Here is a 23,607-nt window from a genome sequence, read left to right on the forward strand (position 1 = left end):
CTTCTCTGCCCCCTCTCCCCCAGATCTGCCATGTGGGGGTGGGGAGATGCACCAGGAGGGGAGTCTCCACCCCAGTGTAGAGGGCAGGCCATGGGGTCCCTGAATGCAGGCTCATTCCTGGCCTCCCACGGCCTCCCTGAGAACCAAGAACCAGGGCGGGTCGTGGCCAGTCTAAGGCTGAAAGGGGGCCCGTAGCCTGAGCTCAGGGGGCGTCTGCCTGGTCCTACTTCCAAGCAGTCCCACTCCCAGCTCCGGACCCTGGGCTGCAGCTGGCAATATGGGAGCTGAACCGGGACTTTGAGGAAGGCTTCCCCTGGGCCCCCTTTGACCCCTGAGCTGCTTCATGGACCGGCCTCCCAGCCTCCTCAGAATGACCCAGGGGTGCGTCTGTGCGCTAGATGGGATTGGGTGCTGTCAGCTGTGTGGAGTCTACCCCAGAGGGACCCTCTGCCCTCCCCCTTGGCATCCCACCCACTCCCAGATACTCTACCTGGCAGGCCTCCGACTTGGCCCGTGGGTCAAAGATGTGCAGCCTTTTGTCCTGCGGAGCAGAGAGAGACCCACTGGTCATCGGCTGAGCCCCCTGCTCTGCTCCAGCCCCACAGCACCCCTCCCAACCCTGGGCATGGTCAGCCAGGCCAGAGAATGTGGGAATGGGAGCGGATCTCTGATGCTGCTGCTAGTCAGGGGGGGCGGGGGGGGCAAGGTGTCATGTAGCTGTGCTGCTGAGTTCCTGGCCTTTGGGGAAGCATCCACCTCTGGTCTGCCCATGGGGGAGGGGGGATAAAGTGCCCCTGACTGATGCCAGGCCAGGTCTCCACAAGGCTGCAGAGAGGGGCAGGGATGACCTTCTCTTTGCAGCTCTGCCTGTTTTGGGTTAGGGTGGGCCTAGGGCCCCAAGAGACCCCACTCTCCCTGGGGGAATGCAGCCATGGGAAACGAATGTTCCTTCCCCAGGGCCTTCTCCATCATGCGTGGGGCAAAACAATGCAGCGCAGGGACCTCTCTGAGGCGCCACTAGATGGCAGCCAAGGGCAAGCAGCTGCTCATTGCCAGGGCGCCAACACCACAGCATGGAGCATGGCGCCCTCTGGTGTCAGCCTGTACTCAAGAGCCGGCTCCTTGTTTTGGCCTCTGCTTCCCCACTGCACTCACCTGGCAAGAGGTGCCCAGGAGCGACCCGTCCGGCTTCCAGGCCAAACTCTGCACCCAGTTCAGGTGAGGCTCCAGCTCTGAAGAGAAGAATGGAAGGGGCCTGGTGTTGTGCCCTCCAGGACACTCAGGCCAGGAGAGCTGCCTCACGTGGCAGAGCAACAGCCTCCCTGGCTTGATTGGGGGGGGGGGGGCGTGGGGGGGGGGCTGGTGCTGCTTTCCAGGGAGGAGCCTTCCCTCCAGCCCGGATCTCTCCAAGCCACAATTATTCATCTTGATTTACTGACAAGTGCCAGAGTTTGCACAAGATGCCAAAGGGACACCCCCACCCCCACCCACTTTGCATGGAGACAACTGAGCAGCTCCTCCTGGATCGTTCTCTTCTGAGCTTTCCTGCCTCCTTCCCACTTCCACATGAGGTTGGGCTTGGCCCACAATGCTGGCTCTGGGGCAGGAGCTGCTGCAAGTGCCCCTGAACTGGGGCAAGGAAGGGGGCACATGTGGTGAGCGGCAATCACCTCCTTGCACCTTCTCTGCAAGGCCGCAGCCTGAGCAATTCCAAAGTTGCCCCCCACCCCCCAGCCTTCTGCTGCTCCTAGTAAGACCCCAATCCTCGGCAACAAAGCCCTTCCTGTCCTCGGCCCAGAAAATGCCCCCGTCTCCTCCCGCCTTCTGAAATCGGAGTGGCAGCACCTGGGCAGAAAGCTGCCACAGGGCCGTCGAGGTTGCTTGGCAACGGGCTCTCTGTGGTTCTCGCGCCTGCCTGGTTTCTCCTTGTGACTGCCAGGGCCGCTCTTCCTGACCAGAGGCTCGCCTGCCGCCCTGCTTTCTGGCCACCTTCTCTCAGCAGCCACCCATGTGGCAGCGGCTCAGGAGGCCAGTCTGCTCCAGAAAGGGAGTCCAAAAATGCAGCCCCTCAGCTGTGCTTCCTGGGAAATTGGTCAGGTCCTCTGGAAGGACCATAACCCTGGGGAAGCCCGGCCAGGCACGGGGAAGCAGCTCTTGGTGCTTGCTTGGGATGGGCAAAGGGAACAGCTCCAGACTGGCAGAGAATTGGGCAGCATGATGAAAGCAGAGGGCGGAAGGGGCTGGTAATGGCTGCTCTGCTTTTTCCGGGGCTAACTGCTCTCACCCAGGATCCCTGGCATCTCCCAGCCCACCCAGAGAGCAATCAAAGGGCGCCCACTAGGGCCGTACCAGTAAGGATCTGCTGCTGCTCCACATCCCAAATCGTCACTGCCTTCCCGGCCGCACTGGCCAGGACCCCGTCCGCCGTGGGGTGAAAGAGGAGCACCTCCACCCGGCTCCCCTCTGGCCCCAGCGTCACATGGGGGGAAGACGAGAGGTCTTGGCCAGATTCAAGGAGACGCCACACCTTCACCTGCGGGAGAGAGAAGCTCAGCATCTCAAGACTCAGGGGGTGGCCGGCAGCGCTGAGGGTGAGGGGAAAGCTCTCCGCTAAGGCATTTTGGTGCCTCTTCCCCTCTGCACCCATCCCAGTTGCCCCAGGAACCGCCCTTGCAGGGAGAGGGACCCTGGCGGGGAGCGAGGCAATGGATGCCGCACTTACGGCTTCGTCTGCTGCTCCGGTGGCCAGCAGCTGCTGGTCAAAGGGGGAGAAGTCAAAGTCTGTCACCACACCTGGGAGGAGAGGAGAGGGAAGGGCAGCGCAAGAGAAGCAGGCAGCCACGGCTGTGGGCACCCACTGCAGGCCCAGAACGGCTTCTCCCACGGAGGAGGAATTGCCTCCCAGGTTGGGATGGGAGAGGGAGGATTGGAAGGGAGATTGGAAGTCACTCTTTCCTCTTCTCCCTTCTGCAGCCAAAGGGCCACCACAGAGGCTGCCCTGGGTTCCTGGCCGGGGCTTCTGTGCTGGGGCCTGAACTGAAGGGGGGGGGGGGGGCTTTGGCTTCTGCAGAGGTGCCAGATGTGGTGCTATCACATCTGACAGCAGGTTTTCCACTGCAGAGCCAGCTGGGCTTGAAGAGGGGAACCGCCCAAGGGCTCCTTATTCACCCCAAGCAAAGGGGCACAGCTTCTCCCAGCCCCCCCCCCCCTGACCATTCAGTCTGACACCAAATCACCCCCTCTGTTCCAGCCAGCGGGATGAAACTGCCTTTGCCTGGGGGAGGAGGGCGGAGGAAGGTCTGGTCCTGCTATTATTTGGTTCACTCTGTCACTTTCCATTCCTTGAGTCTCTGACAATTGCAGCCGAGAAGGCTCAGCCAAGACCCCCCCCTGCCCATCTGGGCCCCCACAACCCAGCGGCTCCCCTTCCTGCTCAGATTCCCTCTGTGTGTCCCTCTGCTTCCACACGTGGGTCTGTCTGCCAAAGTCAGGAAGCCCTTGGAGGCTTGGGCCCGATGCATTGACGGTTCCAAGGGGGTGGGAGTGAGCACAGCCGCCCCCCCGGAGCTCCTCCTGCTTCCCCCTCCCTCCTTGAGCTGCAGTTGACAAGAGGTTTTGGACTGCAGAGCCACCAGTGCAAAGGGCCTCCCGCAGGAAGGAGAGCAGCAGCAGCAGCAGCAGCCCAGTGGGCGCGGGGTCAGACCAGGGGCCTCGTCCTCCGAGACAGGCAGGCAGTGCAGTTTCAGGTTGCAGCCCCTGTCCAGCTTGGGGCTTACAGTGGGTGTAGGGGCTGAGCTGGCAGCCCACAGTCCTGGGCCCGTTGGAGGCGGAGGTGCAATGCCCGCACTTCAGGCTGTGTGTGAAACTCCTGTCCTCACCCACAAGGAACCCCGGTGCGGCAGGGGCTGGGTTGGCCCTGGCTCAGAGTCTGCCAAAAGCAGGACAAGGCTGTGTGTGGGGGGGGGGAGAGGGGGTGTCGGAGTCATGTGACACCCTTCCTTCCGGCAATTGTGCAAGAGGCTGATTGCAGCAGCAACCGCTTCCCTTAAGCAACTGGCCAGCAGAACTGAAAGCAGGTAGCCGGCTCTCCCTTCCTCCCTTCACTGGGGGTTGTTCTCTCACTGGAGCAGTAAACCTTCCCGTTCCCTGCATGGGAGACCTGCCTGCTTCCCCAAAAGGCTCCCCTGCAGCCCCCCCAGCTCACCTGAATGGCAGTGCAGATGGGAGACAACTCTCTTGATCCCCTTTGGGCTCTCCAGGGCCACAGCTCCCAGCACCCCTGGCAAAGGCAGAGACCCCATGAAGGCAGAGCAGCCCACCTCCCAGGCAGAGGGCACCCTCTCCCTGCTCTGCCTTCCACTCACAGAGCTGCCCTGAGGCTGGACAGCTACCCGTAGGAGTCGGTTTTGGGGAGCAGAAGGAGAAAACGGGGGCCAGAAGGAAAGGGACCTCCCCCCCTTCAGAAGGGACGCCTGGGAGGGGGGGGGGTTCTGCAAACTCCTTGCCAGGTCAAAGGGCAAGTGGGAAAAGTAGGCTGGGCTCCTCTTACCTGCCAGGTCTGTGCTGAATGCGATCCAGCGGGCATTGGCCTTGATGTGGGGCTTCCCTGAGGGGCCGCTGCTCTGGAAACCTCCAATCCAGGCCTGTTGGGCAGAGAGGGGAGCAAGCTGGGGGAGGGGAGGAAAGGCCTCCACAGACCCACATTCTCCCAAGAGCCAGAAGGCAAGGGGGTGGGGGTGGGGGCATCTGGCCCTGAGTGAAGGGCAGCTTTCTCACTTGGGGGGGGGGGCTGAAGGGGCAGAGTGGGCGGGGCACAGCCAAGGACAGGCAGAAGGGCTTCTCCCCACTGAGTGGCCAAACTGTCCCAAGAGGGAACCAGAAAAGCCTCCTTGTCAACCTGCGGCTGGAGCGCTGCCAATGGGCTGCCAACCTGGGGGGCGGCCTCCCCCATTCTTCCTCTGAGGCCCAGATTCTATTTCCCTGCCCCCTCCCCCCCTTCAGCGGTTCCTGAAGCAGCTTCCCGGGGAGACGGAGACCGGCTCCGCCCGCTGCCATGGCCGGGAAAACGGCCAGGCCAGCAACTCCCAGGAGGTCCCGCGCTTGCCCGCCGCCCGGGCCAGGCTCCCACACGGGGAGCGTCTCTAGAACAGAGCGCCGCGGAAGCCGGGTGTTCGCTGTCCCAGGCGGCCCCGAGAACCAAACAGGCGCCGACGCAGAGAACGGGAGCCCCGCAGAAACAGCCCTTCGGGCGCTTCCTCTGCAGCCGGAAGCTTCAGCGGCCAAGGCGGCTCCGCTTGAAGAGGCTCTTCGAAGCTTTTTCCGGCGCCGAGAGGAGGGCTAACCCGCCCTCCCTAGCCAGGGCTCCGGCTTCGCCACATGCGATGCTCGGCGCATCCCCCGCTGCTGCTTGGCCTGCGAACCCCGGCAGCTCCGCTTTCCGGCTGCAGCGAAAGCGGCAAGGCACCTGCCGAGCGCCCCAGCCCCGTTGGCAGCGGGCATCCGGTCCCAGCCCAGCCAGCCTCATCGCAGCGAGGGGCTCTCGGGGAAGCCGCCTTGCTCGCCCCCCGACCGGCTAATTTGCAGGGCGAGGCTTCCCCGGATGCAGTCCCGGCGACTTCCCTTCGGCTCGTCGGAGCTGCCCCGCGGCCAAGAAGTAGCCGGGAGGGCGGCCGCGGCTCCCCTGGGCGAGGCCTGACCGTGTCTCGGGAGGCGCCCACGCGAGCACGGCTCAGCCGGCAGCCGGGCGGGCCTCCGGAAGCGCCGGCGTCCCTCTTCAGTGGGATCGCCGAGGGCAGAGCCGCTCCCTTCCTCCCCATGGAGCCCACCGTGGGGAGGGGCGAGGAGGGAACCGGCAGGTGGGGGCGGCGGTTCACCGGGGAGACGATCCGGCGGTAAGCACGGCTGACGACCACGCCCGCCCACCCACCTCCTTGCGGGCCACTTTGGCCTCGGCGTGCCGGAACTTGGACACCCTGAACAGGCTCATGCCGCCGCCGCCGCCGCCGCCGTCCAGCCTCGGTCCGATTCCACGGAGGCCCCGCCCTCGGCGCGCCCACGCGGGCCCCAGAAGCCTCCGAGGGGAGGGGCCGCCCGCCACAGGCTCAGCAGCGTCGCGCTGCCGAAAGCCACGGCCGATCAACCGGGCAGGAGGAGCGCTTTCTTGGGGAGCAGCTGGCCGGGCGCCGGCGGCGGAGCCTCCCGCTGAAAGCCCGTGTCCAGCCGCCACGGCTGCAAGGGGCTTCTGGCGGGGCCGCGCTGAGCACTACTCCCGGCAGCTGCGAACCGGACAAGCGCAGTGCCAGCCAGCCCTCGAGGCCGCCTGAGAAGCCTCGCATCGGCCGCTCCCTCCGACGGCTTCCCCAGCCCTTCTCCCCCGTTTATCCGGCTTTCTCTCTAGACCGGCTTCTGGGACTCTTTAACTGGCTCTCCGTCGGCGATTTCAGCGGCCCTTCGGCCCCGGGGAGCCCGATGGCCGGGCGTCTGTCCGAAGGGCGGCTTGGGGGCCAGCAGGGGCCACCCAAAACCCCTCCTTCGCGGGCGCCTCCTGCCCACCCCACGGACGCTCTGTCCCCAGCCGGCCCTGCTGCGGCTCCTTCAATGGGGGCCCTTCCCAACCATATAACCCCCTTCCACTATTAGCACCGAGCTCGCAAAGCGGGATTCTCTCCGCTCCGGCAGGGAGGCTCGTGGCGAAAGGCGAGAAGCAGCTCCCACCTGTCCCGGGGTGGAGCGCAGCTGCGCGGTCCCTGCCTCGGCCAAGCCCGCCCTCCGCTTGGACCGGCGGCGCTCCCACCCTCTCCCACCGGGCTTAAGGGGGAGACCGCGCCTGGTCTCCGGCTCTGCTTCCCTCTGGCCAGCCCTGCTCCGGGGGCTGCGGCCGAAGCGCCTTTCCCCGAAGCACCTCTGAAGGACGCCGACCAATGACCGCCCTCTGGGCTAGTGGCCAGAACCGCTTCGCGGGAGCCCTGTGGGCGGAGGGGGTGGGCAGGCAGGGGCGCAGGGCCGGAGTCCAGAGCGAAGCCGCCTCCAGACGGTCGCTCCGGACACGCAGCCTGCAGCCACCAAACCCATCCCCGCGCCTCGACCGAGAACAGGGGGGGTTACTAGGACCCAGGAGCAGCCTGTCAGCATCGGCGGGATTGACCTCCGAGAAAGGTCGGCTACGCCCTCTCCTACCACGGGACTGCGCGCTTGCGCACTCGGACTCCCGGCTTACCGGGCTGGCGAGCGCAGGCGCACTGCGGCAGAGCAACGCAAGATGGCGGCCGGGTGCGTCTCACGTTGGCTGGCGGAGGCGGCAACCGCTGCCGGGAGCTGCCGGGCGGGCGGCGGGGAGCCGCGACGCCTGGCGCTGGTGTTGGCTCTTGCCCGCTGGCGGAGCGTGGCCCCCGTCGCCTCTCGCGCGGCCCTGGCGCCGCGGGTGGGAAACCGCTGCGGTAAGAGGCCGGGGAGCCCCGGGAGTGGCAAGCGCGCCTCCGAGGAGGAGCTCCTCTCGCCGGCCCGGCCAGTCGACGCCGGGCCCTCGGCTCACTAGGCTCGGCCTTGGCGCAGCCGACGGGGGGATCCGATCTCCTTCGGCGCCGGCAGCCGCCTTGACCGCCCTCTGCTCCGCTTTGCACAGGAACCCGACCGCTTCCTCTCGTCTGGGCGGCCTCCTTCCACACCAGCCGCTCCTTCTCCTCCTCCAGCAGCAGCAAAGAGGATTATTACCAGATTCTGGGAGTGCCTCGCTCCGCCAGCCAGAAGGAGATCAAGAAAGCCTATTACCAGGCACGGCGGCTTCTCGGAGGGGATGCGGGGCAGCGCGTGTCTGACCAAAAGGGGGCAAATAGCAGTGGCCAGTAGAGCCCCCTCCTCCCCATCCTGCATGCGAGTCTCTTTCCTCTCCGGCTTTAGGGCTGGCATCGTGTCCTGCCCCCTTCTCAACCCTGCCTCCATCATTTGGGGCTAGTAATTGCTTAAAAGCTGGCTTCCTTTATATTTCTGTTCCTTTCATGTACTCGGAAGCAAAGGAGAGGTAAAATGAACGGCAGCCTCCCATCGTGACTGAGGTTTTGTCATATAAGAGTAGCGCTTGGGGAATCCATTCTGTAATGTTGGATTATTCTGACATTCCCAGGCTGATTTCTAAGTGTTTGCTGCGGAACCAAAGGAAAGGAGGGGGCACAATCACTGGCTACTTGTGGGCAAATTACTGGAATAGGAAGAGCTGCATCTGATCCAGCAAGGTTGCAGTTGTGTTCCTTGGCTACTATTGCTGATGAAGGCCACTGAGATTTACCCTGTTGCTTTAAACCCTCTTTTGTTTCATTCGGCTTTTGCAAGGCCGTTACTTCTAAGGATTCTGAACTGCACTACTAATGTGCGGTGCTCAGTGCATATGATTATGATCTGTGGTAGAAATGAAGTAACTTTTTTCGTATCTAAAATACTATCTGAGCCAAAATACCCCAGAAGATAAAAACTTATTTTAACAGTTCAATATAGCTGATTTACGATTCATTGCATGAATTCCCAACACACCCAGACAGGAATGGCAATCTCTTGTCCACAATTTTTACTTTTGTGTTTTTGTTTCTTTGCTTAGCTGGCCAAGAAGTATCATCCTGACACCAATAAGGATGACCCTAAAGCAAAGGAAAAGTTTTCTCAATTGGCTGAGGCCTACGAGGTAGCTTACGGCCCTCCCCTTTACCCTTCTTCACGGCTTGGGAACTGGATCCCCTAGATGACTGAGCTCTTGTCTCCTTGGTAGGTCTTGGGAGATGAAGTAAAGCGGAAGCAGTATGATGCTTACGGTACAGCGGACTTTGGCTTCGGCTCTGGCTCGGCAGGTTCCGGGCAGCAGTACAGGCACACTGGCCCAACCATTGACCCTGAGGAGCTGTTCAGGAAGATCTTTGGCGAGTTCTCGCAGTCCCCCTTCGGAGACTTTAGCACCGTCTTTGACCAGCCCCAGGAGGTAAAGATGAATTGCAGCCCAGACCGCTGGTGTGTCTACTCCCTTAGGCCTTTCACTCCTCCTGTTTTAACATCTGCATAAGAAATCCTATGCAAATGATGAATCTTTAGGAACTACCAGATATTCACAATTAACAGATAAATTCACTCCTCAATGATCACTCAAATTGAGGTTTTGCCATCTGAAGGGAATCAGAGGTGCATTTAACAATTACAATGATTTTACCCACATTCATGGTAGACTGAACAGTATTTTTATTCAAATTCCGTAGTTGTCCTTTCTGATATTTAGATTTTAAGAGGGAAACAATAATGGAGAAATATGTTAAAGATGTGTTTTCAAGAGAAAATAGTGTGAAGAAGTCGGTTACAAATTTGATTTGTGATTTATTATGATTAGCAAATTTGATTTGTATTGTGTTGGTCTCTTTGGTTGGTTGGTCTGCTTTGGTACAAAGCGAAAGAGTTGGCTTCTGGTGATTGCCTGGACTGGGCCCTGCAGTTTTCTTGGCAAGATTTTCTTTGCCTTCTTCCTAGGGCTGAGAGAGAAGGGCTGCCTGAAAGTCACCCGCTGCTTCTGTGCCTAAGGCACGACTGCAAACAGGAGTGCCTTAATCATTGCACCAAAATGCCCCTCTCCCTGTTCATACATATAATTAATTTTCTGAAAGGTGCCAGAGTACTTTTTCTCAATCTAGACAGATTTGTATTTTTTCTTTTGTTCTACATGTTATGCAAAATGTTGGCTTGGACCTATGAGCTCCAAACACTGATTTTTTCCCCCTCTTCTGTAGTACATCATGGATCTGACATTCAGCCAGGCAGCAAAGGGCGTCAACAAGCAGATCACAGTGAACATCAATGACAATTGCCAGCGCTGTGATGGCAAAGGGCATGAACCGGGCACCAGAGTAGTGCATTGCTCCTACTGCAACGGGACTGGCACAGTAAGGGCAGGGAAGGTGTCGGCAAGCTTTGGTGCAGGGAACGACTGGCCACCTCGGTGCTTCAGAAAGCCGATTCCTTGCTACAGACAGTTATGGGTCCTGATAATGATGTGCTGACTGGGGTCCAATTCCCCCACCCCCCCATCTGCCTCCTCACTCCCTGCTTGGAGACTTTGCCGCAACCCCTTGTTTTCTGAGGAGGTGTTGGAGAAGCCATTACAACAGAATGAAATTTCCTGGCACCTCACCTTTCCTCTTCTTTTGGACAGGAGACGATCAACACAGGCCCGTTCGTCATGCGTTCAACGTGTCGGCGGTGCAGTGGGCGTGGCTCAGTTGTAACTAACCCATGTGTGATTTGTCGTGGCTCTGGCCAAACCAAACAGAAGAAGATAGTGATGGTCCCGGTCCCAGCAGGTGTGTATGTTCGCCCATGAGGCCAATGTTGAGAAAAGACAGGAGACAAATTTTCTCGGGATGGAGCGACCCAGATGAGAGTCTCAGAGCCCCTTTTATTGAGATAGGACAAAGGCAGGAGGAGCAATCAGCATGTGGTTAAAAACAGTCTGTAAAAGTACAATTTCTAATCTACTGCTCAGGGAAGTTCTGTCTATATATGGTCAAATCCTGGGCGTCATTGGTAGGGCACATCTCAGAATGTTATGTTATGCACTATCAGGATGTTATGGGGTTTTAGGAGTTTGTTTTCTCCTGTGTGGTTCAGCGTGGCTCTGCATGCCCTGGTATGAACTGGGCTATGGAGGACACACACGTACACAAGGAACTATATTACAACACTGAGTGCTCCTAGGGCTGCTCTTCTGAAGTGAAGCAGCAGGGAAGAATATCGGTCCTTGCAGAAACCAGAGCTGGGCAGCTCCAAGCATTAAGAACGTGATCCTAATGTCTTCAGCCTCCGAATCAGAGTTTCCATGAGAGGGGAAGGGAAAACGAAGCGCTGGGTGAAAGGTAACCCTGAGTGCCTTTGTTCGGCTTTAGGTGTGGAGGATGGGCAGACCATTCGGATGCCTGTCGGGCGGAAAGAAGTTTTCATTACCTTCAGGGTACGTACCGGCCTGCAGCTTTGCCATGTCATGCCACGCTTAAAACTGGTTGGCCGCCCGCACTTGCTGAGTCATTGAACTGTCCCTGCTTCCAGGTTCAGAAAAGCCCCGTGTTCCGAAGAGACGGTGCTGATATCCACTCCGACCTCTTCATCTCCATAGCACAAGCTCTTCTTGGAGGGACAGCAAGGTCGCCCGGCCTGTATGAGACGATCAACGTTCTGGTATGTCCCTTGCCACAAATGCAGGACAAGGAAATGGCTCATCTGTGATTAGAGACCCCCAAAGCATGAAGAGGATGTTATTCTTTTGCACGGAAAGCTGTGTTTCTTTCCTGTGGCTCTGTCTGTGTTTCTGCATGGAAAGGATGAGATTGGTGCTTCTGTTCTGCAGCAGCTGTGGTCATTTGCTGCTCCGTTGGTATTTTCAGTTTCCTGCCCTCATTTTGCTTCAAGAGAAAATGGACATTTTCTGTGATGTTCTATGTAGAGTCCAGGGTGCTAAATCTTGGAATGTTCACTCCCACAAGTGCTTTGGTAACGGTGGCTGATTCTCACATTTACGAGAGACAGTAAGAGTTCAGGAGCATTGAGGGACAAACATCTGAAAAGCTTTAATCTTTTTCCTGTGCTTTCATAGATCCCTCCTGGCATTCAGGCTGAGCAGAGGATTCGGATGAGTGGGAAGGGAATTCCCAGAGTGAACAGCTACGGTTATGGAGACCACTACCTTCATATCAAGATCAAAGTGCCCAAGTGAGTGAGAAGACCGGGCATTTTGGGGGAGAGGGTAGAAGAGGTAATGGGTGGCATGAAAAGGGGCCTTTGAGGCAGGGAGAAGCCTCAGTCTGTCGCTTTTGCAAGACCTCCATGCCCAGAGAGGCTGGCTTTCCTCCGGTGCCCTCCATTGACCGGACTTAGTGCACTCTCTCCATCTCCCTCTCCCTCCCTCCCCTGCAGGAGGCTGACGGATCGCCAGCGAGCCTTGATGTTGAGCTACGCAGAAGATGAAGCTGATGTAGAAGGGACTGTGAATGGCATCGCCAGCACAACCACTGGTGAGGAGGCTGTGGAGCTGTCAGATCTTGGCTATACTTTGGGGCTAGCAGGTCGTCTTTGATTGTAGTTGAACTGCTGGCTCCGGTGGTGTAAATTGTGGCCTTGAATGATGTTGACTGCGGTGGAACTACAAAATTCTGGAAGGCACAGCCTTCTACTCAGATGGGGTGGCCGTTTGTCCTTAGGCAGGTAAAGGTTAACCTGTATTTGCCTAATAGGGGTACCCACCATTAGTTCATCTGTGCTTTGCTCAGTTTTCTGGGCTTCAGCAATGCATTGAACTTTACTGACCCCTGGAATTAGTGCAGTGCACGAGTTGGCCGCATGGCCGGCTGATGGTTTAGTAGTGGGAACAAATCCCCCCAAAACTGAGAGCAGTTTTTGGCCTTCCTGTACAGCTTTGCCGGCCCCATAGTGACCCACAAGATGCAATCAGCTGATTTCCATTTCATCAGCACTCTTGTCTTTCCACGGATTCAGGGCCTGAGTTTTATGCTCACCAAGACATTCAGAGCAGTTTAGTAAGCCCACCAGGGAGAGGGGAGGAGCTCTGCTGTCATACACAGATGTTTCTCCTTGACACTGACGTGTGTTAGAATGCATACCTTTGTTGAGATCATAGTTTTGCAGTCGGTGAAAGAATAGGGAAGCCAAAGGATAAGCGATAGAAATAAAACCGTAATGAGGAGACAGCCAGAATTGTGGCTGTGTGCAGGAAGTCTCAGCAACCATGTATAGTACGACAGGAGCTGTCATTTGAACATTCCCCGTGTCCTGGGCAAATACGGCCTGAGGAAGGGAGGCATCTTCTCAGCTTCAACTCCCCCCCCCCCCCAGGCTGGGAAATGGCCCAAGGCGGACGGGGATCCTTCTCACAACGTGTATTGACCAAGCTCTCTGCTATTTGTGTCTAGGTGGCAGGGGCACGGCTAGCACAGGGGCAGGCGAAGAGAGGCCTGAGGCAGGGGACGGCACAGAGGGATTCCTAGCTAAACTTAAGAAAATGTTTAGCTTCTGATTAACTGCACCAGAGGTACGAAGCCTCTTGTGATCTTTCCATGCACAGGTCTCTGTGTTCGCTGTTTGCAGGAACGGGGGAGGGAGGGAGGGAGGGAGAGAGGGTGAAGCTGTAGGAAAACCTCTCCGGAGCAGCCATGTTCCTTGCTGGTGACTGGACAGACACCTTGGGTCTTTTCTTGCACCCCCAAGCTGCTTCATCTTGCTCCCAGCACTCGCGGGGCAGCAGCTGAGGGATCAGAGGAGTGGGCATTAGTAGCTGTAGTTTCCGTCCCTTGGTATTATACTAAAGTCTCCTGGTATCGTTGCAGAAGAGCTTGCATTTAGCTAAACATCCCTCAATTCTTGCATCTATGAGCCTCCCCAAAACATTGCAGCAAATCCAAGCCTCAGAAGTGACTTTTGGGGCTGGTCGCGGCTTGGCTATTGAGAGAACGGTTGACTAGATCCGCCCACAGTCTCTGTGGAAGTCACAGGCCTCCCTCTTCCTGCAGGTAAACGTTCCACCGGAAACTAGATGATGGGGCAGGAGCAGCTTGGAAGGCGTGATGGAACTGAAGAGGGAGACGCATTGAAAGCCCACCGCCCGATGGCTCCATTGAAGGAAGGAGGCCTCTCCCCTGGATGTTACATTGCAGCCTTTTCAGCCGAAGGAGGGGGGGGGGTTGTGAAAGGGTCTTGGCCTTCCTGGACTTGTTTCTCCCTGAACAGAGCAGACTGCTGGGTGGGTGGGGGGCCCGGAGAGAAAAAATAAAGCTACCTTGTGCCGAGTACAGAGTCCTGTCTTGAGCTTTGAACAAATCCCCCCTCACCCGCCTCCAGCCATCTGCCCACCCCCCGGGGGGGCTCTGCTCCAAAAGGGAGAGGTCCAGCCGTGGACGGGGTGGAAGGAGCCCCTTGGAGATCAGGGCAATGGAAGAAATCGCTGTGATTCTCTGCCTTGGCCTTCATCCCCGGCCCCAGAAGCAGGAAGGGAAGCCCAGCCTGCAGGAACATGAATCAGGCTGCTGAGAAGCAGAGGAGCAGCGGCCAATCTCCAGGGGAGCCTCAGAAGACGGACCGGCCCAGCAGCCCCAGAGCTCTTCGCTCTCCCGGCCGCTGCTCGGGCGGATTCCGTGGAAATCCTGGACTGCCCTAGAAGGACCGCCGGAGGGACCTGCCCGCCTCTGCCCTTCGGAAGTCGCTCCCTTGGAGGGCGAGACGCAGCCCTGCAACCGCCCAGGGCCCCCTCTCGCTCTGCCGACGCCCCTCGGCCGAAGGGCGGACGGGAGCGGCTGCGCACCGCCCTGCAGGGGGCGCTGTGGGCCTCCGGAGGCGCCTCATGCATATTCAGAGAGCTTTGTCCGCGTGACAGAGGGGGGCGGGGCCAGCCGGGCGGCCGCGGGGTGACCGGAAGAGGCGCGGGGGGGGGCAGGAGGAGGAGCGGCGGCGGCGGCGGCTGGCAGGTGAGCGGCGGCCCTCCGTCCCCCGCGCGGCCCCTCGGCAAAGGCGGGGCGGCCCCTTCCCCGGCGGGCCCCCCGAGGCAGCCTCCCTTCGTGGCGCTTCCCATGGAGGCTGCTGCGCCCCCGACGGCCCCGCTCGGGCACTGCGACGCCTCAGCGGGGTCCCCGGGGGGCTAAATAGCGGCGGGCTCTCCCCGAGCAGGAGTCGGAGCTGAACCGGGACTGCAGCCCAGCAGGCGAGGCGCCATGGCGACCGAGGCTACCGAGATGATGGAGGAGCCCGAGAGCCGTTCTTTCGAGGAGGAAGAGGAGGAGGAGGAGGAGGAGGAGGAGGAGGAGGAGGAGGAGGAGGCGAAGACCTCCAGGTAGCGTCTCCTACTTCTCAGAGGGGCGAGGGGGGGGCCGGAGCGCTTCCCCACAGGAGGCGGCCTTGGGGGTGGGGGGTGGGGGGGGCGCTTCATCCTGGCGCACAGAGACGTTGGCCCCCTCCGGGGCTGCCCGTGCCAGTCTGACTCAGCCCTCCTGTGCCTGGCAGGGCCTGGGGTGCAGAAGGTGGGAGAGGGAGGGTTCTTGGTGGTGCAAAGCCTGATCTGCTCGGTGTCCCCCAGAGTCGAGGGCCTGCTCTGCTGCCTGCAGATGATGTGAGCTTGCAGGGGGGCCCTGCCACTCTCCCCAGGACAGACCCCTCTCTCTCCACAGCCCCACAGACCTGTCCGAGCTGCTGAAGGAAGGGACCAAGGAGGCCCACGACCGGGCTGAGAACACCCAGTTTGTCAAAGATTTCCTGAAGGGACGCATCAAGAGGGAGCTCTTCAAGGTGTGTCCAGCTTCATCCACGTCCTGAGTCTTCGGGGGGGGGGGGGTGTCAGGAGACCAATTCAGCCCATTCGGATGGATGCCCTGCTCTGGAGCGGAAGAGCCGCATCTGTGGCAGAAGAGGGTTGGCTTCTTCACCCTCCATCTCAGAAGATCTCTCTGGGCTCCTCGAATGGATTTGTATCTCCTTTCCCTGGCTTACAAAGCATTGAAAATGGAACCTCCTTTGGTCCCGGAGGGGTCCAGCTGGGGGCTGTTTTTGCCACCTTGGCCTCAGGGAGCAAGGCGGCCTCGGGCACAGCAGTCCAATAGCTTGGACAAGAGGGTAGGCTGGTATCCCCTGGCCTCTCATAGTCCCTTTGTTCCCTTGCAGCTGGGCACAGCAGCCCTGTACTTCACGTACTCTGCGCTGGAGGAGGAGATGGAGCGCAACAAGGACCAGCCCAGCTTCACCCCTCTGTATTTCCCCTTGGAGCTGCACCGGAAGGAAGCCTTAGCCAGAGACCTGGAGTATCTGTACGGGGAGAGCTGGGAGGAGAAGATCCAGTGCTCAGAAGCCACCCAGCGCTACGTGGATCGCATCCATCACGTTGGGCAGCAGGAGCCGGAGCTGCTGGCGGCCCATGCCTACACCCGCTACATGGGGGACCTTTCTGGGGGCCAGGTGCTGAAGAGGGTGGCTCAGCGCGCCCTGAAGTTGCCAAGCAGCGGAGAAGGGATCAACTTCTACATGTTTGAAAACATCTCCAACCCCCAGCAGTTCAAGCAGTTCTACCGAGCCCGGCTCAATGCCCTGGATGTGTCCCAGGAGACCAAGGAGAGGATCGTCAGGGAGGCCAACCGGGCCTTTGAGTTCAACATGCAGGTGTGAGGCTGCTAAAGCCCTGAATCCATCCTCCTGGGGCTGGATGGGGGCTCTTCTCCCAAGGCCAGGTGACCCTGCGGGGCTGCCCGCCCGTTGCCTTCTCCCTCAGCTCACGCCCGAAACAGCCAGCGGTGCCAAGTTCAGCTTTCTCTGTGGCCCAAATGAGGGCCATATTTTCTGGCCTCTCGGGCTTAAGCCAGGAGACCTCCAATTGCTGCCGGCCTCCTGCTTGGACGCCCGGAGGGACAGGCCTGGCACCCTCTGGCAGCAAAGCCAGCCTTTCTGCTCCAGAGAGCAGAGAGAGTCCTGGGGCCCATGGCTCTCGGAGGCGGTTGCTGCTATGGGGCGGCTCTGCTTTGCTGCTGCCTGGCTAGAGTCCAGAAGCGCCCACAACGGCTGGGCCCAGATCAGCTGAGCTCTCCTGGCGATGGCTTTCAGCTCAGGGCAACCTTGGACTTTGTCTGCAGGTCTTTGAGGAGCTGGACAAGATCGGGGCTTTATTACCAGAAGAAGCCCAAGATGGCGGCCTCCCAGTGCATGATGGGAAGGGAGACATGCGCAAGTGCCCCTACTACTCCTCGAAACTCGGTAGGTCCCCCCCCCATTTCCCTTCTCCCCCCTCCGGCTTCCTCCAGCCTCTAACGGTCCTCTTCCTCTCAGCCGGCTCCAAGGACGCTGCCGCCTGCCCCTGCCACCTCGCCCTGGCTGCCCTGAAGCTGCCCACCGTCCAGCTGGTCTTGGCAGCCTGCGTTGCGGTCACTGCTGGCATTGCAGCCTGGTACGTGATGTGAGGCTGGGCACCGGCCACCCACCGGCCCTTGAAGAAAGTGCTCCTTTTCTCCATTGACATAAGTGGATTTTTCATGCCGGATTTAATTGAGGAAACATTAAACCCAAACCCAGTGTACAAACGCCTGTGTGTCCAAACAATTAGGAGCAGAACTCATCAGAAACTCTGAGCTATGGGCTGGGGGAGAGAGGGGGCCTGAGCGTCTCTCCTCCTCGCTCCATGGAGGGCGGGAGGTGGGGGGACAAGCCGGCAGTCCTCTCCCCTGGGTGCAGAATGCACTTGGCTCCCGTTTAGTTGCAGAAGGGCTCCCCAGTTTGTACATAGGGAAAGTGGTTTCACCTTCATGTAACTTATAGACTATGGCGATGCCTCTGACGTAATAAAACTGATATTTGGTTTCTGCCGTTTGCGTGATTTGGGGAGGGTGCATTCAGGCTGTGACAGTCCTGCTTCTCTGCCTCATGTGTGTCTTCACTTGGCATGTGAGGGCATGTAAGTGGACTGCCCAGCCTTCTGGAAATACCGGTAAGAGGGTCAGAGTGAGCTCCGGCCCTCCCTTGCCCCCTCCTGCATAAACCCTTCTTCCTTTCCGGGGGCCCCTCCGCCCTCCCCAACAGCCAGGCTCTGGATTATTCCCCAGACACACGGCACACACATTCGCTGAGGGTCAGTCTTTTTATTTGATTACAAACATGGAAGAGCTTTGACAGGTGACTCCCCTCTAAGAAGAACGGGATGAGAATTCCCTGCTGATTCCAAGTGCTTCAGAGAGCCCTCAAGGCCAGGCCAGGCCCATCTGTGCTCTGCAGCCTCCGTGGGCAGCCTTTGGGCGAACAGGTGCCTGGGCAACACCACACACGGGGGCACAAGTGCTTGAGGCAAGGTAGCTCAGGCTCTGGAAAACGGAACCAAGGACTCGGACCAGACACCTGCTATCCCATCACAAACCTCAGGAGCTCCTGGGCCCCCGGTTCCTTGGGGTCAGACAAGGGCTTTTTAGCAAAACTAGTGCAAAATGGCATGTGCATGTGTGTCTATGGGGTTTTCACATTTCCATAAAGTAGTTATTAAGTTTAGTACCTGAAACAACAAGCGATCACAAAGGGAACCTGGGACAGGCACGTTTTCTCGGCTCAGGGATGGCTCGGGGGAATATCTGCGCGCGGGGGGGGGGGGGGGGGCTGGCTCTGGGCCTCCTGCACACCTGGGCAAACGGGATCCAGGTCCAGCTAAGACGGACGGTGCCATTGCCCACCCTAGTTGAGAGGGATGTCTCAGACAAAACGAGGGATGCTGGGAAGGCGGCTCTCGCTGCTTGCCTGTGGGGTGCCCTACACTTTGACTGGGCCTCTTCCTTCTCCTGAATGAGGTCTCTGAGCAACTCTGCCGCTGCTTCTTCGTTCTGCCAGGCAAGAGGCAGACTGGCTTCCGGTGCCTGGCCATACTCTAGAAAGCACGCAGAGCTGTGCAAAATCAAAAAGTCAAACCGCCTCTCCAAAAGTTCAAGGAGCAGCCATAGAAGCGGGAACCACCAACACAGAATGAAGCCTTCCAGCTTTCCCTTGGATAGAAAGGTAGGTGGGCCTCAGCAACGCCTGGAACACGCAGAAGAGCCAACAGCTCTGGACTTCTGGGGGGGGGGGGAGCTTGGCAGAGAGCAGAGACAGACCACAGGAGAGGAGAGTAGTAGACTGGATCTTCGGAACTCCTCCAGAGTTAAAGAGAGGACGAGGGATTGCCCACGTGGGCTCCGGGTAGTTGCTCCTTGTGAGGGGACTCTGTGGGACTGGCCTAGTATGGATCCCAGTTCCAGGAGACAAAGGGATTGGGCTACGCTTTTTAAAGGACACGAAGTTCATTAACATCCCTTCTAAGCACTTTTGGAAATCGTTCATTTGAACATCTTAATGCTGACAGTCTTCAGAGGGACACGTTTGAAATGTCACAAACTGAATAAATGTTTATCGTGAACAAAAGAAAAAACGTAAGTTTCGGAACTTTAAAAAAATCAAAATGAAAGGCAAAAAGCCAAACAAGATTTTGAAATAGTTATAAACAAATTAAGACTCCAGAAATTGGAATATTGAAAGTTCTACCATAAAATTAACTATATAATATAAATAGCTTTTTGTAAGAACCAGAATTATTTTGGCTAACATAGATGATAGGCCCTGTGATTAAATTATAGATGGGACTAAAATCCAGCCCCCTCAAAAAACAATAACTCCAGCTTGTCTCTAGGATTTACAAAATTATACCATTAACATTTAAATTAAAGATTTCTGAAGAATAGGGCCCGAAATCAGTATTAACAGTATCGGTAGCAATCTCCGTTTATCTGGATAGACACTCTAGAGAAGATGAAGGAACGACAGAAGTGCAACAAATTTTACTTGATGCAGAAGTAGTGGAATCAGAAATATTGGGTAGAAAAAGGTATGGATTACAAAATAGACAAAGCACTCAAACTGGAAATAAAATTGAGAGGAACAAGCGTGGATGACAAGAGCCAAGAGAAGGACCCTGATGAGGACTTTTCAGTGGATAAATAATAGGTTAAGGCTTAGCAAATCAAAGGGCAAATGCAAAAGGAAAGCCAAGACAATGACTTGGACAATGGCTTTCCACTGGGCCTGTTAAAGCCTCAAAGCACCAACAGAAAAACGCTGCTGCTGCATCGGAATGAATTGAAGATCGAGATTGTTAGAAGTAAAATAAAGGAATATACGGTTGCTTTGCTTGATCAAGGTTAAATCAAGGCACATTTTTATAAACCTCTCGTTTATGGACTTTGTGGATCTTTTGCTAAAACCAGGACTGAAAAGCTGATGGTTCATGATTTTATGTATGGAAGAGATGGGAAGAAAAACATATTTGTAACTTTGTAGGGGGCAATAGGAAACTGGCTTTTACTTGTGATGAAAACGGGAAGCCACTTTACCTATTTTTCTTCCTTTCCTTTGTCCTAGTTATCTTTTCCTTACTTTGTACTTCTATGCTATCTCTCTCTGACTTTAATGTGTTCGTGCTTTTGCTATGTAAGCTCTTTAATTAAGAAAATAAAATGTAAAAAAAAAAAGGCCAAGAGCACCTACGGACGGCTCCTTCTCGGATCAGTGCCAAGGCCTCACTGCAGGTGGGGCCCTCATTCTCCCAGCCAAGCACCAGCAGCCCCTTGCCTTGGGGGAGGAGAGCCACCCGGCTGGCTCAGCTTCCCCTTCACATTGCCCCCTCCCCCCAGGAGCCAGCCCACAGATCCCCCCCCCTGCAGCCTTTGGGGGGGGGCAGCACAGCCCCCCCCCCCCAGTGCTTGTGGGCGAAGGAAGGAGGAGAGCAGAGAAGCACGAAAGCGGAGGGGAAAGGCAAACCCGGAGGCAGCAGCGGCAGAGCTCTTCAGCCGAGAAGGACCTGCTAGCACATGTGCCTGTAGGTGTAGATGTAGGCCTTGCAGTTGGGACAGGTGTGGGTCACGTCCTTAAATTCGTCAAGCAGGCAGGGGATGAGGCAGCAGCCCAGGCTGCACCTGCAGAGGAGAGGAGAAACGGTGAGGGGCAGGAGGGGCTTCTTTGCATCCACTCGCCGGGGGGGGGGGCAGGGAAACACAACCCTGGAAGCTCCCTCCCTCCACCAGGAACCCGCTAGACGGCCTGCCCCACAGGAGTGGCTTGCAGGGACTGGCATGCTGCCCCCCCCTACCCGTCTCCACCCCCACCCCACCCCCAGCCTGCTCCAAAGCCGGGTTTCCCACCACCCTTACCCGATGAAGCAGCAGAAGAAGCCCAGGAGGAAGTTCATGAGGCCGATTTCATGGCTGGTCTTGGTGGTGATGGCCTGCTGGCAGTGCGGACACACGGTCGGGACAGGGGCAGCCTGGAATATCTCACCCTGCAGGACCGTCACTGTGGTTGCGGTGCCCAAGGGCACTAGCACAGTTGCCGTTTGCCCTCCAGCAGGGGCATAGGGGCCAGGGGGAAGGTAGTAGTCCGTGGGGGCGTGGGGCCCTGGAGGCCCATAGTAGCCGCCTACAAAGGCAGGGAAGAAGGGACCCGTTTAAGGCCCAGGGGGCTCCCAGGCAGACTCCTTGCCCGGCCGCTGCCATACTAACAGGCCAGGAAAGCAGAGATCGGCCTGTCCCGATTCCTCCGTCCTGGCTGCACTCACAGCTTCCACAGCAGAGCAGCTGCTCAGGGCACCACAGTCTGGCCGGCTGCTGCACTGGGTTTCGTGGCCTTGTGACCAAAGGCCACTTGAGGGCAACACAGAGGTAGAGAGCCACCTGCTGTTCCGCCCAGAGCAGCCCCCGGCCTTATTTCTCTTCTCTGGCGCTTGGAAGGTCTAACTGTGTTGGGCCCCGCATTGCTTGGAGATTTATAGGCTGCCTTGATATTGCAGCCACAGGGCATCCTCTTCTGCCATGCTTGGCTTGTGTGCCACTCCAACCACTCCTAACCCTCAGCATCTTTTAGGCTGGCACACACCCAGGGGCGGTGGTGTCGAAGCCCTCCCCGTCTCCCACGCCACTCACCAGGGGGGGAGTAGGCCATCGAGCTCTCGCCCGGCTGGGGGGGAGGCATTGCTTCATAGGGTGGGGGACCAACATCGGAAGGGGGCTGCCCCGTGGATGGAGGGCTCCAACCTGAGAAGATTTGGGAGAAGTGGGTGTCACATGGAGAGGAGGGCGGCCAGGTGGGTGAAGGGTCACAAGCAAGAGCCTCACCTGCGGGGAAGGGGAGCCTATCCTTCTCTTCCAGGAGGGGGGCGGATGGCCCCCCGGGGTAGGGTGGAGGAGGGTCGCTGGACATGCTGAAAGAAAGAAAAGGAGGCAGAGATGCTGAGATGGGAGGCGGGCAGACTAGGAAAGGGGTGAGAAAAAGAGCTGAGAGCTCAGCCAGGGGAATTGGGGGGGGGGGTTTCCTCATGGGATCCTTGACACAAAGACCCCCACAAATGGCCCAACCTCCTGCTGTTGACTTCGGGGAAGAGGAGAAATCAGGGCTTCCCTCCTGCCCATCTGCTGCCCTGGCCTGAAGGCCTCTGCCCTAAATGAGAGAGAGGGAGAGATGAAGACGGAGGACCAGCAGGAGCGGGGTGCTTGGCTCCGCTCCCCAGAAGGAAAGGGATGCCCCACCTTCCCCAAAGGCTTCCCCTTCCAGGCATCACAGAGAGGCTGCTGGCCATTATGCGAATTCATCCCTCTGGGCACAGAGTCCCTGCAGGGGGAGTCAGTCGCCAGCATCAGCCAGGACCACAAATGCATTTCCAGCCCCAGAGGGAGGGGTCCATTTTGAGACTGACCCTTTGGGGGGGGGGCACAGGAGGATCCTGTCAGACTGCAGGTGGGGGCACGACTGTGGGCTCCCTTTAGGACACCTGGTCAAAGGTGGCAGGCTTTGTGCCCAGAAAAGGCCCCTTCCTGGATGGGAATGGGGCAGAGAAAGGGAAAGGAGGCAGGCAGATCTCTTTAGACGCAGGTCAACCCCTGAGTGGGCACAGACCCTCCTGCCCTCCAAGGGACACTCCCCAAATCCCAGCAAGCTCAGCGCAAAGGAGCCGCTCAGCCGAAGGAAAGGCCGGTTACCCCAAAAGGAAATATTCCCCTCCGGCCAAAACAAGAGCAGCAGCTCAAAGGCACCACAAACCCTCCCGACCGCAGGACGAGAGTCCAGGCGCTCCTTCTGCGCAATAGACCCAGCGGCCCCTCGGGGAACAAAACCCGGGCAGCGGGCTCCCCTCGGGGGGAAGGGCCGGCTTCCCCTCCCGCAGACCTGGGCACGCGCCCCGATCGCTCGGGGAGCCCCGGGGATGGAGAGCAGAGCCTCCCGGGAGGGCAGCTGGCACGCGGCCTGGCCCTCTTTCCCACCGGCAGAAGGCTGGCACGGCTGCCGCCCCCTCGGGAGACCCGGCCCGCCCCCTCCCGGGCATCGGAAGCCCCCGGGGGCCCCGCACAAGGGCGGCTGCGGGGGGCCGGGCGGGGGGGAGGGGGCAACCGGCGACGGACGGCGGCCTCCCTCGCCCAGCAACCCGCAGTGGGCGCCCGGGCACAGCACTCCGCTTCGCCCCCCTGCAGACGGCGGGGAGGCCGCTCCTCCCGTCCCTCCCTTAGCGGCTCCGGAGACCCCCCGCCCGCCCAGGGCCCTCCCAGCCCCGCAGCCGCCCCCACGCCCCCCGCGGGCCCAGCGGCTCCCTTCGGAGGGCGACCGGACGGCACCTGCAGCGGCGTCTGCGAGGCCGGGGGCTCCGGAGCAGAAGGTGCGGCGGCGCGGGCGGGGAGAACGGGGCTGGCGGGGAAACTCGCGGGGGCTGCCGGGAAGGGTAGTCCGGGGGACCACAAGCCCCGGCAGGCCGCGCGCCGGGAGCCCAGAAGGCTCTGCCCCTCCTCCTCCCCCCCGCCCCCCCCTTGCCTCACCTGCGGAGCGGGAGGAGGGAGCCGCTGCGGAGGCCGGCAGAGGGGGCGGGGCCTCGGGGCGGACGGGACCAATCCAGATGCGGGAAAGGGCCCCCGCGCGCCGGGAAGGCTCCTCCCCCGGGGCCGAGACGCGTGTCGGCGAGGTTGTCTGAAGGCGGCGGGGCTGGTGCGGCTGATGGGGGCGCTCGGGAGCCCCGAGATGCCGGCGTCCCCGGTGCGAGGCAGGGCACGGAAGAGGCGC

At 59.0% G+C, this 23,607-nt stretch overlaps 4 protein-coding genes across 9 annotated transcripts in view; 2 read left to right on the forward strand and 2 right to left on the reverse strand.

The window, feature by feature from the left end:
• Nucleotides 1-6,807, reverse strand: part of LOC116517384 (mitochondrial import inner membrane translocase subunit TIM16-like) — a 28,752-nt gene extending 21,945 nt beyond the window's left edge. The window contains exons 1-7 of one of the 2 annotated variants that reach the window (XM_032230294.1): nt 5,927-6,803; nt 4,550-4,643; nt 4,205-4,279; nt 2,723-2,793; nt 2,350-2,533; nt 1,156-1,232; nt 491-541 (exon numbers count right to left, since the gene is read on the reverse strand). In XM_032230294.1, coding sequence (XP_032086185.1) covers nt 491-541; nt 1,156-1,232; nt 2,350-2,533; nt 2,723-2,793; nt 4,205-4,279; nt 4,550-4,643; nt 5,927-5,986 — 612 coding nt within the window. In that variant the 5' untranslated portion in view covers nt 5,987-6,803. Of the gene's footprint in view, nt 1-490; nt 542-1,155; nt 1,233-2,349; nt 2,534-2,722; nt 2,794-4,204; nt 4,280-4,549; nt 4,644-5,926 lie in introns of both variants that reach the window. The other variant, XM_032230292.1, reaches the window with a different exon arrangement.
• A 412-nt stretch (nt 6,808-7,219) lies between these two features.
• DNAJA3 (DnaJ heat shock protein family (Hsp40) member A3) lies at nt 7,220-13,817 on the forward strand. 2 transcript variants are annotated; one of them, XM_032230300.1, is made up of 12 exons: nt 7,220-7,436; nt 7,622-7,770; nt 8,588-8,671; nt 8,756-8,962; nt 9,756-9,908; nt 10,178-10,325; nt 10,908-10,972; nt 11,068-11,196; nt 11,612-11,727; nt 11,932-12,029; nt 12,945-13,063; nt 13,542-13,817. In XM_032230300.1, exons 1-11 carry the CDS (start codon nt 7,259-7,261, stop codon nt 13,046-13,048), a joined length of 1,431 nt encoding a protein of 476 aa, XP_032086191.1. In that variant the 5' UTR covers nt 7,220-7,258; the 3' UTR covers nt 13,049-13,063; nt 13,542-13,817. The 2 variants fall into 2 exon arrangements, with proteins under 2 accessions (XP_032086191.1, XP_032086192.1); XM_032230301.1 differs by lacking the exon at nt 12,945-13,063 and having other exon boundaries at nt 7,223-7,436.
• Nucleotides 13,818-14,455: 638 nt separating this feature from the next.
• HMOX2 (heme oxygenase 2) lies at nt 14,456-17,077 on the forward strand. Of its 2 annotated transcripts, XM_032230304.1 has the most exons (6): nt 14,456-14,492; nt 14,692-14,854; nt 15,189-15,306; nt 15,679-16,170; nt 16,638-16,758; nt 16,831-17,077. In XM_032230304.1, exons 2-6 carry the CDS (start codon nt 14,736-14,738, stop codon nt 16,959-16,961), a joined length of 981 nt encoding a protein of 326 aa, XP_032086195.1. In that variant the 5' UTR covers nt 14,456-14,492; nt 14,692-14,735; the 3' UTR covers nt 16,962-17,077. The 2 variants fall into 2 exon arrangements, with proteins under 2 accessions (XP_032086195.1, XP_032086196.1); XM_032230305.1 differs by lacking the exon at nt 14,456-14,492 and having other exon boundaries at nt 14,650-14,854.
• Nucleotides 17,078-17,621: 544 nt separating this feature from the next.
• CDIP1 (cell death inducing p53 target 1) lies at nt 17,622-23,275 on the reverse strand. Of its 3 annotated transcripts, none has more exons than XM_032230719.1 (6): nt 23,169-23,260; nt 21,918-21,999; nt 21,678-21,763; nt 21,486-21,596; nt 20,718-20,982; nt 17,622-20,483 (listed from the first exon to the last, which is right to left on the reverse strand). In XM_032230719.1, exons 3-6 carry the CDS (start codon nt 21,760-21,762, stop codon nt 20,372-20,374), a joined length of 573 nt encoding a protein of 190 aa, XP_032086610.1. In that variant the 5' UTR covers nt 21,763; nt 21,918-21,999; nt 23,169-23,260; the 3' UTR covers nt 17,622-20,371. The 3 variants fall into 3 exon arrangements, with proteins under 3 accessions (XP_032086610.1, XP_032086611.1, XP_032086609.1); XM_032230720.1 differs by lacking the exon at nt 23,169-23,260 and adding an exon at nt 22,256-22,340; XM_032230718.1 differs by lacking the exon at nt 21,918-21,999 and having other exon boundaries at nt 23,169-23,275.
• Nucleotides 23,276-23,607: the final 332 nt, after the last annotated feature.

The sequence above is a fragment of the Thamnophis elegans genome, chromosome 14 (genome assembly GCF_009769535.1).
Source record: "Thamnophis elegans isolate rThaEle1 chromosome 14, rThaEle1.pri, whole genome shotgun sequence".
In the NCBI taxonomy this organism is placed as follows: Eukaryota; Metazoa; Chordata; class Lepidosauria; order Squamata; family Colubridae; genus Thamnophis; species Thamnophis elegans.